The following is a 16,391-nucleotide window of genomic DNA, read 5'->3' on the forward strand; positions in this document are numbered from 1 at the left end:
TAAATAGTTGTTGATTTGTACACTTGTAATCATTTGTAATGAATTCTTAGCAAGAGTAAAATCACTGACCATCCATTGCCCTGAGTCACAAAATGCCTTGCTTAAAATAGCATGGAACAGATAACTAAACATGAATGAACTAGAAGAGTTTGCACTTTATTCAGCCAGTGTTGAATAAAAAAAACTTTCAGAGTTCACGAAGCGCAGACTCCTGCAGAACATTGTTTCAAAGTTATCTTTCACTATAAGACATCGAGAATGTTCTTGACAAGTGAAATAGCTGCAGTATAGTCATAAATATATTTATTTCATACCCTGAAGCATTTAAAATTACCTGTTAGCTATGCACATATTTAATATGCACAAAAGTCAACAATTGCACATCACATTCAGTAATGAAATATTTACTGGAAATCATTAATGTTACAGCAAACTTAAAAAAAACTTTTTTTAAAAAACATTTTTCTTTTCTGTATCAAAAAGCACCCACTTATTTAAAAAAAGCTAAAACTTTTTGGACAAAAAGCTTTGGCAAAAATGTAAGATTTAAAAAAAAAAAAAAAAATACAGGCGTGTTCCTGGATATCAGTCCTCACATCAGCAGGATCGGGATCCCCGCAACCGGCGGGAAATAAGCTGCCGTCAGACTCTGTACTCCTGTTAACAGTGGTCTCTTTTCCTGCTGGCTGTAAATAAGAGTCTATCTGTGAGAAATTAACCCTATGTCGACTTCTTTCACACTTTCATCTTATTGTAGTTCAGTAAGGGCAGAGTGTCTTCTCTGTGCTGTTGGGAGGAGTGGGGAACTGGCTGTTCGCCTCCTTTTGATTGACTGCCCCCTAAAAGAAAGAAGAAAAAGTGTCAGGAAAAACAATGTGGACAACAGTGCAGAATTTATTTATTTATATAGGGATACAGCTCACTAAAAAGCCTGTCAATAAAAGGTTGTGCATGCAAAGTTCAGTTTCCTGCTCTTAGCCGACGAGGGCACAGCTCTGCACAAAAACCTGTTTCATATTATCTTCTAACAGGAAATAAATGTTTTACCCACTTCAACACCCTCAGTTTCTGTACACCCAAAATACCAAACAAAGGAAGACATTTTTATTCTTTTGAGCTTATTGAAACCAAATAACACTTACCACCATAGTCAATGAATACCAAGCAGTAAAGCCAATTTAAGTATGATTCAAGCCAGATAACTACCATACTGAGATACACAGTTAAGAGTTTCTGTAAAGCCCAAACATGTTACTGAGCCTATTATAAACTAGATTAGTATGTACTACAGTAGATACTCAACGTTAAAACTATTTACATAGCTACATCTTTTATTAGGCTTTTGAAAGCTTGTCAGTGTCACATAATCAATATCATCCATAATACCTTAAACTTAATATCAAATCTGAACAGTCAGAACAAGAAAGTACTAACCAGCATGGTCATGTAGTCTGTGTGCGTCTGGATGTTGTGTCTGTCTTCTGATTTTATTGTAGCAAAATCCCTCAGCTCTGCTCTGCCACACCGGCTCACCAACTCCGCAGAGGGCGCCATCCAGTTGACACATGGCTGGATGTCTTCTTTCGACAGACCTGAGAACAGTTAAAAACACAGAGAAAGCTCAGTTTGGAAATCGTACATGGCCGTGATCACATACACTGAAAAACTCTGCTTTTCTTGATGTCGTACTGCATGTTTTAATCCAAAATTTGGATAAGCAATACTGACTGAAAAACCAATATCTGATTTCTTGATTAACTTAGATAAATACTATAATAGACACAAGAACCTCTGCTCCAGATATCAGGCTTAACAAATCTGGTGTTTTATATATGAGACTTTCCGAATTTACACACACATATATTTCTATTAATGTCATTGATCTCAATTCTTACCTGAAAGCTTTTCAACTGTTTCCTGCTGAATGAAGTGGCACAGGACCGAAGCGGCCAACACTCGATACTGGAAGTCCAGTGAGTTAATGTTGAGGATACACAGATCTAAAAGCTAGAGAAAAAAAAAAGAAACAAGAAAAACAGATATATGAACACAAGTCACAAGCCAAATTGGATGGATGTGCTTAGGTCTTTTCTTTCTTAACAAATAAGATTATAGGAACGTGAAGAAGAAGTGACTCATTACCAAAAAGGGGAAAAGTACTGAGACAGTTGTGTTATTTCATAAGAGGATGTTTCATTGACACAGCAGAGAAAGTTTCAGTACTTGATGACAAGGTTTTGCAACAGCATGAAATCAAAACAACAGCTCTGAAAGAAAACCCTTTGCGGGTGAGGTTTTATGAGGTTTCATTTTTGTTATGACAATGTAAAAACAAGTGCTGACTCAACTCTAGCACATGCTGAGGAATGTGTCTGTGTGTATACTTAAAAAAGTTAAATTCCATCCAAACACTCACTCGTGTCATTTGTACATAAGCGTCCTGAGGAAACTGCGACTCGAGCAGGTCAGAGTCGGAGTTCATTGATGCCATCTGGAAGTAAAGCTTGAGCCACGACACCGCTGTTTCAGGACAGAGGTTCCAACATAACGCCTGGAAAACAAAGTAGAAATATTAAAAAGGTCTTCTCATTGATGAATAATGAAAAATACTGAGACAAAATACTCATAATAGGAAATACCTTTAAAATTATTAACTCCATTTGAAGAATCTCGTGTTCATAGTAGGTACCAGCGGTCACGTAGGCCATCTGTGAGAGTTTAGGAGGACAGGCTTCCTACAAGGAAAGAAAATACTACTATAACTGACTAGAACTAACATATGCTTCAGATATTTACTGTGTACTGCTGCCATTAAGCAGCATTAAGATGCGTACTATTTCTGACCTGGGCCTCTTTAAGTCCAGGCTAAAAACCTTTTTAGGATAGTAGTATGACACTTTTATCTTATTCGATTTTGTTGTATTTTATTGCTTTCACTGTTATTTTATTGTTTAATTGTTTTTACTTATTCCTCTCTTTATTTATTACCTGCTGTAAAGCACTTTGGTACACCGAAAGGACTGTTGTGAAGGGCTGTATAAATAAAGTACATTTACATTTAAGCAAAAACAATATTAAAACCTCAAGATCTAAACCAACTGTTGTGTTATATGCAATATCTCACAAGTATACTGATATCTGCTGTTGAAGTGAAAGTCTCATTACCCTCCACTGCGCTGAAAAAATTAATTCCTTCACTTTTCTTCCTTACCTCCATTTTTGCTGCTATGAATAGACAAGTTATCCCGATGAGCTGCAGCATGCCCTTTTCAATGTTGTTCTGTGTCAGCATGAACCGGTCGAAGTAGTCCTGTGCCAGGTAGAAGGTCTGCCGGTGCAGAGTGTACACCTCGCTCACCTAAGAAAAAACATTGACAATACATGTTTTGTACATGTTTTTAAAATGTTTTTTAATAAGGAATCTAAACTTAAGAGATTGCATGATTTAACATTTCAAGCTGCAACAGCTAGTCAATAAAAATGTATCAATTAATTGTGTCATTTTTCAAGCAAAAATGCCCCGTTTACTTTAGTTCCAGTTAGTCAAATGCGACAATTTGCCACTTTTATTGTCATATATGACAATAAATCTAATATGTTTCATGTATATTAAGGTTTTGAGGTAAAGCAAGCAAACTGAAGACTTCAAAGTTGGCTGAGAAATTGTGAATTTTTTTAAACATTCAATTGTCTAAAATGAATAAAATAATCAGATTGACTGATAATGAAAATAATCTTTAGTTGCAGCCTTAATGATGTTTATATACAATTTAAATTCTTAAATATATAGAATATCTCAAACATGTACTGATATATGTCAAACACAACATAATAGTTCATTTGGTTGTAGGAGCCAATAAAATCATTATGCACCACTACCAGAAAGTTGCATCAGCATTTCATCAGCAGCACCCAAAAAACTGACAGATGAATGCTGAACTTAAAGCAAACATTATTAATTAAGCATGTGAGAGATATATGTGTACTGTAGATTAAAAATTACCTCAATTAACCAGTCGAGGAGGATGGATCTCATTCTGGGTTGTATTCTTGGATGCTTCAGCATGAAGTTCTTGCTGTGTCTGTAATTCTGCTCCTTGACGACCATCTTCACCCACACGTCTTCTGAAGATCCTCGTCTGTAACATCCAGAGAAGCTTTTACATTAAAACTGTCTCACTGTTGGTCTCAACACAAGTCAAACCGTGGCTGAATAATGTGTGTGATAATCACCCAAAATGAGGAAGAGGAGACGGCTGCACCAAAGATTCTCTGGAAGTGAGAACTATATAGCCGGACTCAAAGTCATCTCTCAGTGCCTTCTCAGGGGTCTCAATGAGAGTACAAGGCCTGGATGCATCTTCATGTACCAGCTGGTTCTGAAAACGGAAGTGAGAAAAACTCAGCACCAGGTTACGACAAACAAACAGCTAAGAATAGCAAGCTGTAGGCCTACTGTAACTGTACCTTCTCGCACTGCAGCTTTGACAGAGGCTGCACCTTTTTTCTGTTGCACTGCTGAAAAGAAAAAAGTCATGAATTGCATGTCAGACTACCTGGAAAATATTTGCCTACACAAAGTCACACAATTTGCCTGCACTTCAATGAATGATCTGTTTATAATAATACAAATTTAATAAATAAATAAAAAAGGGCTCCTACCTTTGCTTTGGATTTCTGCCCTGGAGAATTTTCAGATCTTTTCTGCAGGCGACTACTGCAGAGAAACAGATTATTTCAAAATGAAACCAGAAATATGATGTAAAACAGCTCATCAACGAATACAAAGTCAGTAAGTTGGGTATACACTTATAATTGATACTTGAAAGTTCATTACCTTCGTCTTGTCATGGCTGTGGCTGCTTTTGTCTGTAACCAAAAAAAATAAAATCAAACAAATATGCAGAAAATAGTTAATATTTGCTCAACAAATAAGCAAGAGGTTAGCTTTTATATGGAAATGGCGAAACCACCACCGGCTGCAGCTGTATCGGATTGCACAAAGCAAGCTTTCTACGAAAAGCCACAAAGACAGCCGATAAACCCGCCTATTTTTTTATGAATATGTATCATGCAGCTGTTGCAGATTGCACAATAACGCGCGAATATTATTAATGAGCGCGTAAACTGACCACGCTCTGCTGCCTCCATCCACTAAAAACCTCCCAAACATTTGAGACGTTCAATATCACACATTTCAAGCTTTAAGGTACTGTAGTTGCATGACAGAAAAAAAACCCACAAAGCAGCACAGAGTCACTGAAAGCCTCCCAGTGCTCCCTTTAATGCAGCTACCACACAAAAGGCTCAGGGAGGACATTTTGTAACAACTACTACCACAGACTCAATCTTTGAATTTCACCACAGTTAAGTCAATGAACAGTCGCGTTATCATCAACTATTAAACAATGCATTCGTTACAAGTTAGTTGATCATTTCTGTATTATGATCAGAAGCCTTATCGTCCAACTTTACCCCCGTCACCAAACCAGGAACAACAGAAAGGACACTGAACTTCCTGAAGCAGCTCCAAACGCTCAAAGTTACTAATTAAAGCTCACAACATGCAAACTCTGGTTCCCTCCTTGCTTCTTTATTGAAGCCATAACTCTCATACAACTCACACTACTTCTAGCTAGCAATAGTGAGCTAAACCGGCTAAACACAATGATATAAAATGAGCTTTCATTAAACTCACCGATAAAATAAAGAGCAACTTGCAGCTTAACGTGGACCTTCAAGCGACAAACTACTAATTAAGAAACGACTTGGAAAAGGTTGAGAGTTTGAAGTGAACTGAAATACTGAGCTAAAAGAGAAGCTATCTCCAGGAGCAGCAGTCTGTGCAGCTTACCGAGTTCCTGCGGCTTAAGGTAATATTTGTATTTGGCGCTGGCGCCATCAAATGATCGCTATGTGGCATATTGCGCATGTGTGTAAATACACCCAACCCTAAATTATTTAAATGCATTTTTTAAATCCAGGAAAAACGCTTAACCCAAATCTGATAAACTGTAATTATGTTGGTGTTGTTTTTCAGTATCTTTATACTCTCTTTGCATCGGTTTTAAATACCTCGACGCTTCAAAGAGTTTTTTTTTTAAACTAAACTTGCTACTAAAAGAAGAAAGAGTCGTTTTATGAGGGAGAATGTTTCTATTATAGGTATAATGTTGCCTTTGAATGGTATTGAGTATTTATTACATCATAAAAACACATTAAAATAAGTCTAATCTTGCATCAACTTTTCTGTCTCTGTCGTGGTTTTTATACGGCTCGGCAGGTGGTGGGCAGGGCTACAGATCTGGACAGCCAACAGGAGAGAGGCAGATCTGGTACAGCCAATAGGAGAGAGAGTTGAGATGAGCGCGTGCTCCAGGAACGGCATGTAAACAAAGCAGGGAGCTGTCAGGACTGTGACGTCACATCACAGATTGTGTGACAGCTGACTTTCTGTAGAGAAACGCTGATATGACTCTTATCTGTACTTTGAAAAAAATGTACTGTTTGGGTTCACTGAATATGACAACACTATTTAGTTTTATTTAAATGATTTGTTTACTATTTGACCAAATTCACAAATCCTTTTTTTATTTCTGAATGAACAAACGTAATGTGGCATAAATGTCACAATTATAGACAGAAAAGGGAAACTTTTTTAAAAAAAACTCATATAAAAGTAAAACATAATTATGGCAGTTGACAGCTCAGTTTTATTACACACATGATAAATACTCAAGCACTGTAATGTCTGACTAACAAGACATGATCATCTACCTGTACTAACAGAAATATGAGGACCTACACATATAAAGCTTCATTAGTCAACATAAAGTGAAGAAAGTGAGGACATTGTTGTGCTGTTCCCCAACCCCAAACCTCAGGAACTTACAGAATTACTCAGGAACTACTACAAGACAAATATGGAGGTTTTTTTCTCCTCCTTTGGTTGGTTGGCTGTTATTTGGTTTCTAACCATCCTCAGCATTGTCCAATGACATAATTTTCTGTTGTCCTGATCACATCCCTGAGAAAGTAAGGGGGGCAACTTGGTGTCTTCTCATCACACTCAGTCCTGCGGGGAATTCAACTTCTCACGCACATCAACTATTCTTTTTTTTTTTTGCCGTCTTAAATCAAATAACCGCTCTAAATCAAAAGTGCTAAATCACAGAAATACTCAAACATATCTAACCTTTCCTGCATATTATGTCACCAGTTGTACCAACGCATTAATCACATATAGAACAATACAAAATCATTACAGTTGTAAAAAACATCGGTAGGTAACTCTACAAAGAAAATGTTTTAAATATCACTGCAATATAATCTCTTAAGAGTTCCTTGGAGATTAAATCATATGCAACTGAGTTCACGATTAGACGATTTACCAATGTTTCATGCACCATATTTTCTCAAAATGAAGTGTTTCTGACCATCACAGAAGTGCTAAGTACATCATTCATTAAACAAATTTAACAACATCCTGCTTTCCAGCACAGCCGACCCAGGCAGAGCTGCACAGGTAATATCCATTATTCATGTCTTGCTACATTTTGTTTTTTTTGCATCTTGTCACCAACAAAGAACATTGGATTTTTGATTTAAATATAAAGTGTTTAACTTATCTTGTATGAAATATTTAGAGCCAGGCCCTGGAGAGCCCTTCTTGACCCCACTATTAGAAAGCAAGTAATGGCATCTTGCTGATCAGACACATTACAGTTCAGTGAAACATCATGTCAAGTGGAGCCATTATGGAGTCACAGCCCGGGTTCATGAATGCATGATGCATTGCTCTGTGCAACCCGTGTGTGTCCATGCTGGTGTTTTTGAGTGCTCTGGGACTGTAAGAGTTTACATAGCAGCCATCTTGCTGGCCTCTCTGACTCCGCTTAGGTAGGCTCCAGTCACAGTCTGAGGGAAGTGTCTGTTGGTGGCCTGGTAGCAAAGAAAAAACAGTAAGAATAAATCAGTAAAAAATAAAAGCATTCACAGGAATACAGTCTGCAATGTTAAGGACAAAACATAAACCAACTGTTCAAATCAGTGCTTAAAAAAGTGATTATTTTGTAGTCAATAACTCTTATGTGTGTATCTGAAGTGTCATATATTTGATTCTTCTGTGCTGTTGACTTTCGTTGTTGTCCAACAACTATTAAAACATGACTGAGGGCACACAGGTGGTCGAGTGGTTAGAGCGCATGCCACATACGCAGCCGACCCCGGTCCAAATCCTCTCTCTCCTGCTTCCTGTCTGTCTACTGTTAAATAAAAGGCGTCTGTGCTGAAATCTTAAAAAAAAAAAAAAAAAAAAAAAAAAAAACATGACTGAGCCACACCACTGCACTGGGTGACATGTTCCTTCACCACAAAGGGCATGTTAGTTTGTTTAGAAATGTCTCCAAAGACTAATGACTAATGTTAGTGCTGGGCAATATAGACAAAATCAAATATCACAATATTATTAAACAAGTACTTGGATATTGCGACAATATTGTAGGGATGAATATTGGTGCTTCCAAAAAATATTTACACAATGAGATTTTGTTATAAATACTCATCAGTAATTTGGATATAATGACTAAGGGAGTAAAGGTAAACAATAGAAGTGCTATGTCTAGTAACAATATCGATACAATATCAATATATTGGCCAGGTCAAGATCACATTTTCAGTCTCCAGATAGTAGTTTTGTGTAAGGCAGACGCCACCGAGCATGTGTAGGAATTAGGTTCAGGGTAATCAATAAAGAGCCTCAACTCTACATCAGCTTTTGGTTCACTGTGAAGACTGTTCGTTATCTGCCAAACTAGCCAGTCAGTTACTACTGGTTACTTGGTTTGGTTCTGCACATGAAATTTGTTGACAATAAGAAGAATATAGAAATTTGCCAGCATCATTCTTTAAAGTAATGAGTAAATCAGTAATGGATATGATACAGTAGACATTTAGTCTATGTCCAGGATCATAGTTTCTGTGCTAAATGGATCCTGGAAGTCATTTCAGAAAAAATTCAAATTCTTGTCCACTGAAAATAATGGGTTTTTTTACAGAAACAGTCTTCCTGTTCTGAATAAACTAAAGAGCACACACCTGCAGAAACCCAAACTCTACAGAAGACATTTTCACATGTCACAGTAGGAAAAGCATCGTTACCTCGCCAGCAAAGAACACTTTTCCCTGCACGTCTTCAGCGAGGATGTCGTAGGCCTCTCCGCTGCCTCCTGTTTTCACAAAGCTGTAGGACATCTGGGACCACATGTCTTTGCTCCAATGTGTAACAAAAGAATGAAGTGGCTCTGGGACCTCCTGTCAAAAACAGGAAGCAACATCAAAAATGAAACAAAAAAAAACCCAAACATGCACGCACACTCACAATATATCACAAGTAAAACTATAAAACTGTGTATGAACGTAATTGATGTGTTTGGTGCTTATAGAGAATGAGCTGTGTATTTCAAAAGGATCTCAACATTCAGTCAAGCATCCCTCAGTATTAAATAACAATCACCATTACAACTCTACAGAAATGTGTCACCACTTCCCATTATTGGTCAGAGTCATATGTCAACTTCATTGCTTTTTAGATTCAGAGGAATGTGACTTAATTTAGTTGCTGCTCCTGGGACATTTTGGTGTTTTTTTGGTGTGCCTTAGTAAGTTAATTTCAGAGTCAGTTAATTCTTACATGTCGTATAAATCCTGTAATCATCAGTTATCTTGAATAAAAGTGTCTGTATTTATCCAAAAAGTGACAGTGCAGGTGTGTTATCAGCTCTGTGACAGCATTACCTGTTCTTTGAAGAGCTCACGCAGGACATTCATGCACTCGTCTACCACATCCTTGTCCTCCATGTCCCGGAGAGAAGGAACGGCATCACCAGTGATAACAGACATTAGGACAGCCTGCTTTCCCTACACACACATACACACACAGTATTAGGTACATTATCATAGATATCAATGTGCATGTAATCAAGGGAATTTCCAGGTTCTTCTTTAAAGTCACTCTTCCACTTTTTTTTAATATTTTTGTGTCTTCTTGTGTGGTTGCTGGTTGCTACTCTCTTGCAATCCATCACCAATAGTTTACGTGGATCTTTAAGTAGGACAGGTGTCATTTCAGTTGAATTATACATGTGTAACTTTTTTAGCTGTAAAAAAAGTTGTTCTTTATTCTTAGTCTTGTGGGTAGAAGGAGAAAAACCAACCTGTGGATTCATGTCATAGAAGACACTGAACATGCCTCGCTTGTCAGGAGCCGGCGGGATGTGGCCAAAATAGTCCGCCCCTTGGATTTTGTTGTCCCAGAATCTGGAGGGGAACTGAAGAGCGATCTGTAGGAAGTTTTAAAAATGATACTTTAGCAATATAAGGAGAGAACTTACTCTAATCAGCAGCAGCAGCAGCAGGGCATTATGATTACTAGATTTTTTTTTACCTAAAAAGTGACTGATATAAAAGAAACGCTTTACAGATATGAATTTACTGATGTCTTCACTGTGACTTAAACACACATTTCTTTGCTTTTACATGCATTACCTTTTCTATGATGCCTGTTCCTAGACTGTGAATCGCTTTCAGTTTCCTCTCAGGAAGTGGGGGGTTGAACTGAATTAAGTTCTTCTGAAGTAGAGTCAACGGGACAGTAACAAGAACCTAGAAGAAGAAAAGAAAGAGAAGAAGAAAAACTGAATAATATTACAGGCTCAAGATGATATCTGTAAGTAAGTCTGACAGAACTCATAATAAGTGGTTTTACAATACAGATAATATTCTCAAAAATGAACTAAATTGAGGTCCAAATATAAGTATTGGAGATTATATATCAACATGAGGAACAGTCAATGATAGGGAACTCCTCTTTTTTTTTTAAAGAATCAACCCCAGCTGCATCATCACCCCTCTATTAAACACACATTTACCTTTTGCGCTGTCCACTGGGAACCATTGGAGGAAGTAACTTTGATAACGTCACCTGAGTAGTCAATGGTCTTAACCTAAAACAAAAATGCACATTTGATTTTTTACTTTCAGCTTCATCTATGTCATATACACCTTCATGTAGTAGAGATACGAGTAGCAGCTACAATTAAAAGGTTGAATTTCACACCTGACACTTTGTGCGGATGTCGAGGCCCTCGGCCAGTTTGTGGAGTATAGAACAGTAGCCCTTGGTGAGTAAAGTGTGGTCTCCTGAGAACTGGGCAAAAAATTCATTGTGGTCCCAGGATCTGGCAGATACCTACAGATAAAACATATATATACACCCCGAGAACATTTTTTAATCATGATTATCCAGAAGAAACAATATTAACCATCCAAACAACACACAGACAAATGTCAACATTTTCTGTGATAAAGGATTTCCTGATTCTACATGGCACAGGTCCAGATTTAGGGATGTTTGCAAAAAGAAATAATCCAGCATGAAATTTGAATGCATCAAAACATCTGAAATTCAGGTTTGACTTCTTCAGACCTGGTCTAGCGTGCTTCCGCAGGCGTACTCCAGGTTGCTGAGATGAAACTGAAGTACTTTCTCCTCCAGCTCACTGAACTGGATCCCAGACTCCTGAAGAAAGTTCTTTTTAACTTCTTGGACCTTTTCTATAAAGATAAAATACATAAAAATAAAAATAAAAACTTGTTGATAATAGACAGGAAATTTCCAGTATGACAGTTGCAGTAAAAGTGAAAATAAACACTCCCTCTGTGCATTTTTCTACTCTAATAATCCCCAGTTGAGAAACTATGCATTGGTTTAAGTGACTTTGAATGAATGTCAGAGAACCACACACACATTATATGGACATATCATGCTGTGTTTGGTGATAACAGTGAAGTACCTCCGAGCGGTGTGTCCTGGTTCTGGGATTTGTCCTTCCTCCATTCTGACACCACATCCAGGATGGCGTTGAAATGGAAGTCCATGCGCTTGTCGATGGCCGGATCAGTGACCTGTCCTCCCTCCTGAAATAAGTCACACCGCTCTCCCAATTTATGCATCTTGATTCCCATCTGCAGCAGAAGAGTGAAGACACAATTCAGAAAAAACACAGATGGCCAGAGTCACATTCTTCCTTTTCATATTTTTCAGCATGTAAGAATTTTACTCCACCTGTTCACACATCAGAGCGATGGGGTTGTTTATGCAGCCATTTACAATCTGAGCTCCTCGACCTACAGTGACGCCCAGAGAGGTGTCATCCCACACACGACCTCCAATTCTCTCCCTCGCCTCAAGCACCACCACCTGTAAACAAATGAAAACAGAGCATGTGAGGGGGCAGCTCTGTGTCCGGCAAACAGAGTAAAATAACAGGTGTATGAAGATGTACGACAGCTACCTGAGTGCCAAAGTTTTGCAACTGCCGTGCAGCAGCCAGCCCTGCAGCTCCGGCACCAATGATGACAACGTTCTTCTGCAAAAATGATCAAATATAAGATATAAGCCTGACCAAATAAAGGATTAAAAAAAATTGCTGTCTTAAAGTTTCATGATCAAATGAAGATGAGGACACTCACAGAGCGATATCTTTCAGGGAGCAGAGGACGTTTGACAGCCAGCACACCTGTGTTGATCAGACCCTTCCTGGTCATGAAGTGGAGCACCCGGTCCATCTCCTGCACACAGCGCACACGCACCAATCCCCGGACAATGATGTGCTGTGCACACTTCTGAGACGTCAGCACCTCCTTAAAGGTAAAAGAAGATTTCAATATTCGTTGCTTTAATTTCTTGCTGATTTTTGTCATAATAAACATAAGAGGAAATGGTAGAGAAATACAACAAGCTATTTCTATTCCTGGTACAGGTCTGCACTGTACCTTGCAGTTCTTGTGCCACGAGGCCAGGATAAGGTTGCGCAGAGCCAGATACATGGTGGGATCACGGGAAAATTCTGGAAACTCGTAAAGCTCATCTAGCTCCATCATATCCGGTCTCACACACAGTGCCTTGCCACACTCATTAGGCTGGTAAAAGGGCTGAAAGTACGGACACAGACCTGGAACTAAGGGAAAGAGTTAAGATTAATACATCACATCAGCATGTGTTTTGGACTGATATCCCTGAATGGGTTAATTAGTCCCACATCTCTCAATATATGGAGTAATTATCTGTCTTTATTCTCTGATACATGGCAGCAAAATATTCTTGTCTACAGATTTGTGTTGTTACTGCTGAATGTGTTTGAGTACATTTTTAGTGCACTGGATTGTAGTTCTGCCATTTCTCCCACAGTGACGCCCTTACTTTGTGGCTGGACGGCTCTGCAGTGATCTGCCCTCAGATCAGTTAGAGACACGTTGCTGGGAGAGCCTGATGGACTCATTCCAACGCAGTCAGGATAGTAAGCAGCGAGGAAAGGGCTGGCCGGGCTTTCTTTAAACAACGGCGGCAAAATCAGCATCGAATGCCACCAGCTGTCAGTTACCTCAGCCACTCTCTATGGGAATTAAATATGATTAAAGAGAGAGATGAACAATTAAATCACATTGGTTGCAGACTTTGCTTAAATGCAGTTTGTTAGGACTGCTTGTATCCCAAAACAGATCATAGCATGCAGCACCAGCTTACCAAGTCCTCTGGTTGGGAGCACTGGTCTGGTCCCTCACTCTGTTAGCAAACACAAACTATTATCATCACAAAAAAAATCAAAAAAGGGCACTTCATGAGTGGTTGGTTGATTATTTTTCTACTTCCTGTTTACCTTGATGTTACTGAACTTCATTCCACAGCGATATGTTGCTGCTAGGGAAGCAGTAAGTTGGATTTCCTTCGTCAGCTGACGCCACTTCCTACAGTCCGGTTTGGTACATTGAACCTGAATGAGAACATTTCAAAATGAACATTTCTGTATTTGTGACATCGAGAACTTAAAATATCCACCTGCAGCTGTTTAACAGGAACCTGAAAAGCTGCCTGTTCTTACCCAGAAAGGCAGCTGTTGATCTGCCATGAACGCTTTGAGACTGGGCTCACTTTTTCCATTACTAGTCCACACCTTCTTCCACGCAGCAAAAGTCTCATAGCCGTCTTTGTGACTAGCATTGGAAAAAAGAAAAAATGATCATAGATACATGAATTACTCAGGAGGAAAAGAGTGGGCATGCTGCAAGCATTTCAATATCTATAAATGTACAATATATAAAAACAATACTGTTTTGAGGTTGTGTGCAAGGTGGCTCTGGTAATATTTCTTTTACCTTCTGTAGTAGTGATCAAAACACTCGTTGCAAAAATGCTCGCCACATGACAGATGGTACCAGCGAGATGTGTAACCGTTTTTAGCACACCTGAGAAGAGACAGATGAGTCAAAACACACTGATAATGACCATCACATTCATCTGTATCTACAAAGAAGTGATAAAAGTAAGGTTGTGATTTCTGAATACTACCTTTCAGATGCACTTGCGAAACAAACAGGGTACGTAGCAGAACATCCAGCCTTCTCACACTTCCGGTACTTCTTCTCGCACTGGTCATCTTCCTCCTCTGTGTCTGTAGCTTTTCTTTTGCTCTAGAAACCAGAGGAGAGGGTCATTGCCAAACTAAACCTAATTTATAGAGTACTTTATAAATATATTTTATTTATAGGGATGCACCGATCCAATATGCCAGAAATGGTATCAGTAATGACCCAAAACTCAATAAATGCATTTTCTTTGTAAAGGTCAAATTTGGTGTTTCCACTACGAGTTACATTCATTCAGTCACGGCGGGCCCCTGACTCAGTTTGTAATGCTACAGCAATTCTTGGCCTCATCATAGCTTATATTAAAATTATTCCAGTATGAAGAATAATACAGATTTTAAACCTGGTATTGGATTGGTACTCTGAATTTGCAGATACTTTGAGTTGGGGTATCCGAATTGGTGGCAGGAGAGAAAAAGTTGGATCTGTGCATCTCTGATTTAAACACAACACAGTTAATTCAATGTGTTGTACAGTGCTGACAGACACTGAGCAAAAAAGAGAAGAGAAGATGGAAAAATAAAGTAAAAATCATATGTTTATGATCTCACACACAGAGACATCAAACTAAAACAGAGACAGAGAGAGCAAATAACTCCCGGCCAAAGGTTGGGTTTATATGAATATCTAATATATGAGGTTTATATATGAAGCATATCATCTTATGTTAGTATTCTAACTCATTGTACTCTGAAATTACTTACAAAAGGCCCCGAAAGCGCTTAAAAAGTAAGTATACTTCTACTTCAGAGGAATTGGTTTGGCAAAGATGTGAAGTGTGCAAGGAGTGATGAGATTAATACTGAATGATTAAAAATGTGACAGGTTACTTTATTTGAATTCAGTAGGTTTTTTTTAGGGAAAGAGGGGTAGACAAATAATACATGAGGTATGGCTGTGCTCAGCAGGGAGACAGCTTGGACATGCTGCAGGTTACCTGTCCAGGTGGAGGGTTGTTGGTTCGCTTCACACGGACATTAATTTGCCTTCCTGAGGAGCGCAGGGTCTGTCCGTCCCCCGGTGACTCCCCGGAGCTCCTCTTCTTGGCTCTCCGGGCACCAGAGGCATTCCCAGAATAGTCTAAACATCAGTGACCACATTATATATCTCTAACAGTGGACAAATGCAGTGCAGCTCGGTTGTCAAATGGGGCCTTTGTTGTGACTGGTGGCTCTTTATAATAGACAACATTATGCTCAAATGCAACTAAAACAACAGAGCTAACTACAGACTGGTAAAAGTAAATGACACGCAGGTGCATTAGCAGGTGAAAACAGACACAAATTGGACAAATGCACACAGCAGAGGGGCTGTTTAAACACTGTGAGCCTGTCACATTTAGCATGCAAGTGTTAGCGAGCAGCTGCAGCGTAATGAGCACTGACCTGCATCCGAGAGCATGGCACTCCGCGGCGTTTCTTTAAATACCGCGATTTATGGACGTTTTGACGAGTTTGTTTGACGGTTTTGTAATAATAAAACCCGTCTCTCTTTTATTGTTGTGGTGGTGGGGAGGGGATCAATGCGTTGTTGTTGCCAGAATACCACTTCCTGTGTTTGAAGAGGAAATGGGTGCTGTATTTCCCCTAGGACGGCAAAATTTTGACCCGCCCTACTCAGCTGCTGATTGGCTTACCCTGATAAATCCTACACTCACTCTAACCAATAAAACTCCTCAGGGTTAAATCTCACCAATCCAACCAACGAAAGGCAAGGAGTACTAGCCAATCAAAGCCAGAGTAGGGCGGCTCATAACTTCGCCATCCTAGGAAAAAAATTGATTAGTTATAAGGTTTGAGCTGAGCTGCTCTTCGTACTACACAGTAACCATAGCAACGGTTGTACGCCGGCAACATAAAAGGAGTAAAGAGGGAGATCATCGATACTTTTAGACGATTTTCACGGAT

The 16,391-nt window shown here is 39.0% G+C and overlaps 2 protein-coding genes across 2 annotated transcripts; both read right to left on the reverse strand.

Moving 5' to 3' along the window:
* Window positions 1-573: 573 nt before the first annotated feature.
* On the reverse strand, window positions 574-4,905 carry LOC128373817 (G1/S-specific cyclin-E2-like). Its single transcript, XM_053334019.1, has 11 exons — window positions 4,838-4,905; window positions 4,663-4,717; window positions 4,468-4,518; window positions 4,234-4,379; window positions 4,004-4,139; window positions 3,212-3,358; window positions 2,640-2,735; window positions 2,417-2,551; window positions 1,896-2,007; window positions 1,435-1,592; window positions 574-839 (listed from the first exon to the last, which is right to left on the reverse strand). Exons 1-11 carry the CDS (start codon window positions 4,849-4,851, stop codon window positions 759-761), a joined length of 1,131 nt encoding a protein of 376 aa, XP_053189994.1. The 5' UTR covers window positions 4,852-4,905; the 3' UTR covers window positions 574-758.
* A 1,785-nt stretch (window positions 4,906-6,690) lies between these two features.
* On the reverse strand, window positions 6,691-16,018 carry LOC128374004 (lysine-specific histone demethylase 2). Its single transcript, XM_053334217.1, has 21 exons — window positions 15,870-16,018; window positions 15,422-15,564; window positions 14,408-14,529; window positions 14,215-14,304; window positions 13,941-14,052; window positions 13,719-13,832; window positions 13,586-13,624; window positions 13,262-13,454; window positions 12,835-13,019; window positions 12,532-12,702; window positions 12,354-12,428; window positions 12,125-12,259; window positions 11,853-12,024; window positions 11,486-11,613; window positions 11,117-11,248; window positions 10,929-11,003; window positions 10,546-10,662; window positions 10,215-10,340; window positions 9,796-9,918; window positions 9,160-9,312; window positions 6,691-7,941 (listed from the first exon to the last, which is right to left on the reverse strand). The coding sequence occupies exons 1-21, from the start codon at window positions 15,883-15,885 to the stop codon at window positions 7,858-7,860; spliced, it is 2,505 nt and encodes an 834-aa protein (XP_053190192.1). The 5' UTR covers window positions 15,886-16,018; the 3' UTR covers window positions 6,691-7,857.
* Window positions 16,019-16,391: the final 373 nt, after the last annotated feature.

Source organism: Scomber japonicus, chromosome 15 (genome assembly GCF_027409825.1).
Source record: "Scomber japonicus isolate fScoJap1 chromosome 15, fScoJap1.pri, whole genome shotgun sequence".
Classification (NCBI taxonomy): domain Eukaryota; kingdom Metazoa; phylum Chordata; class Actinopteri; order Scombriformes; family Scombridae; genus Scomber; species Scomber japonicus.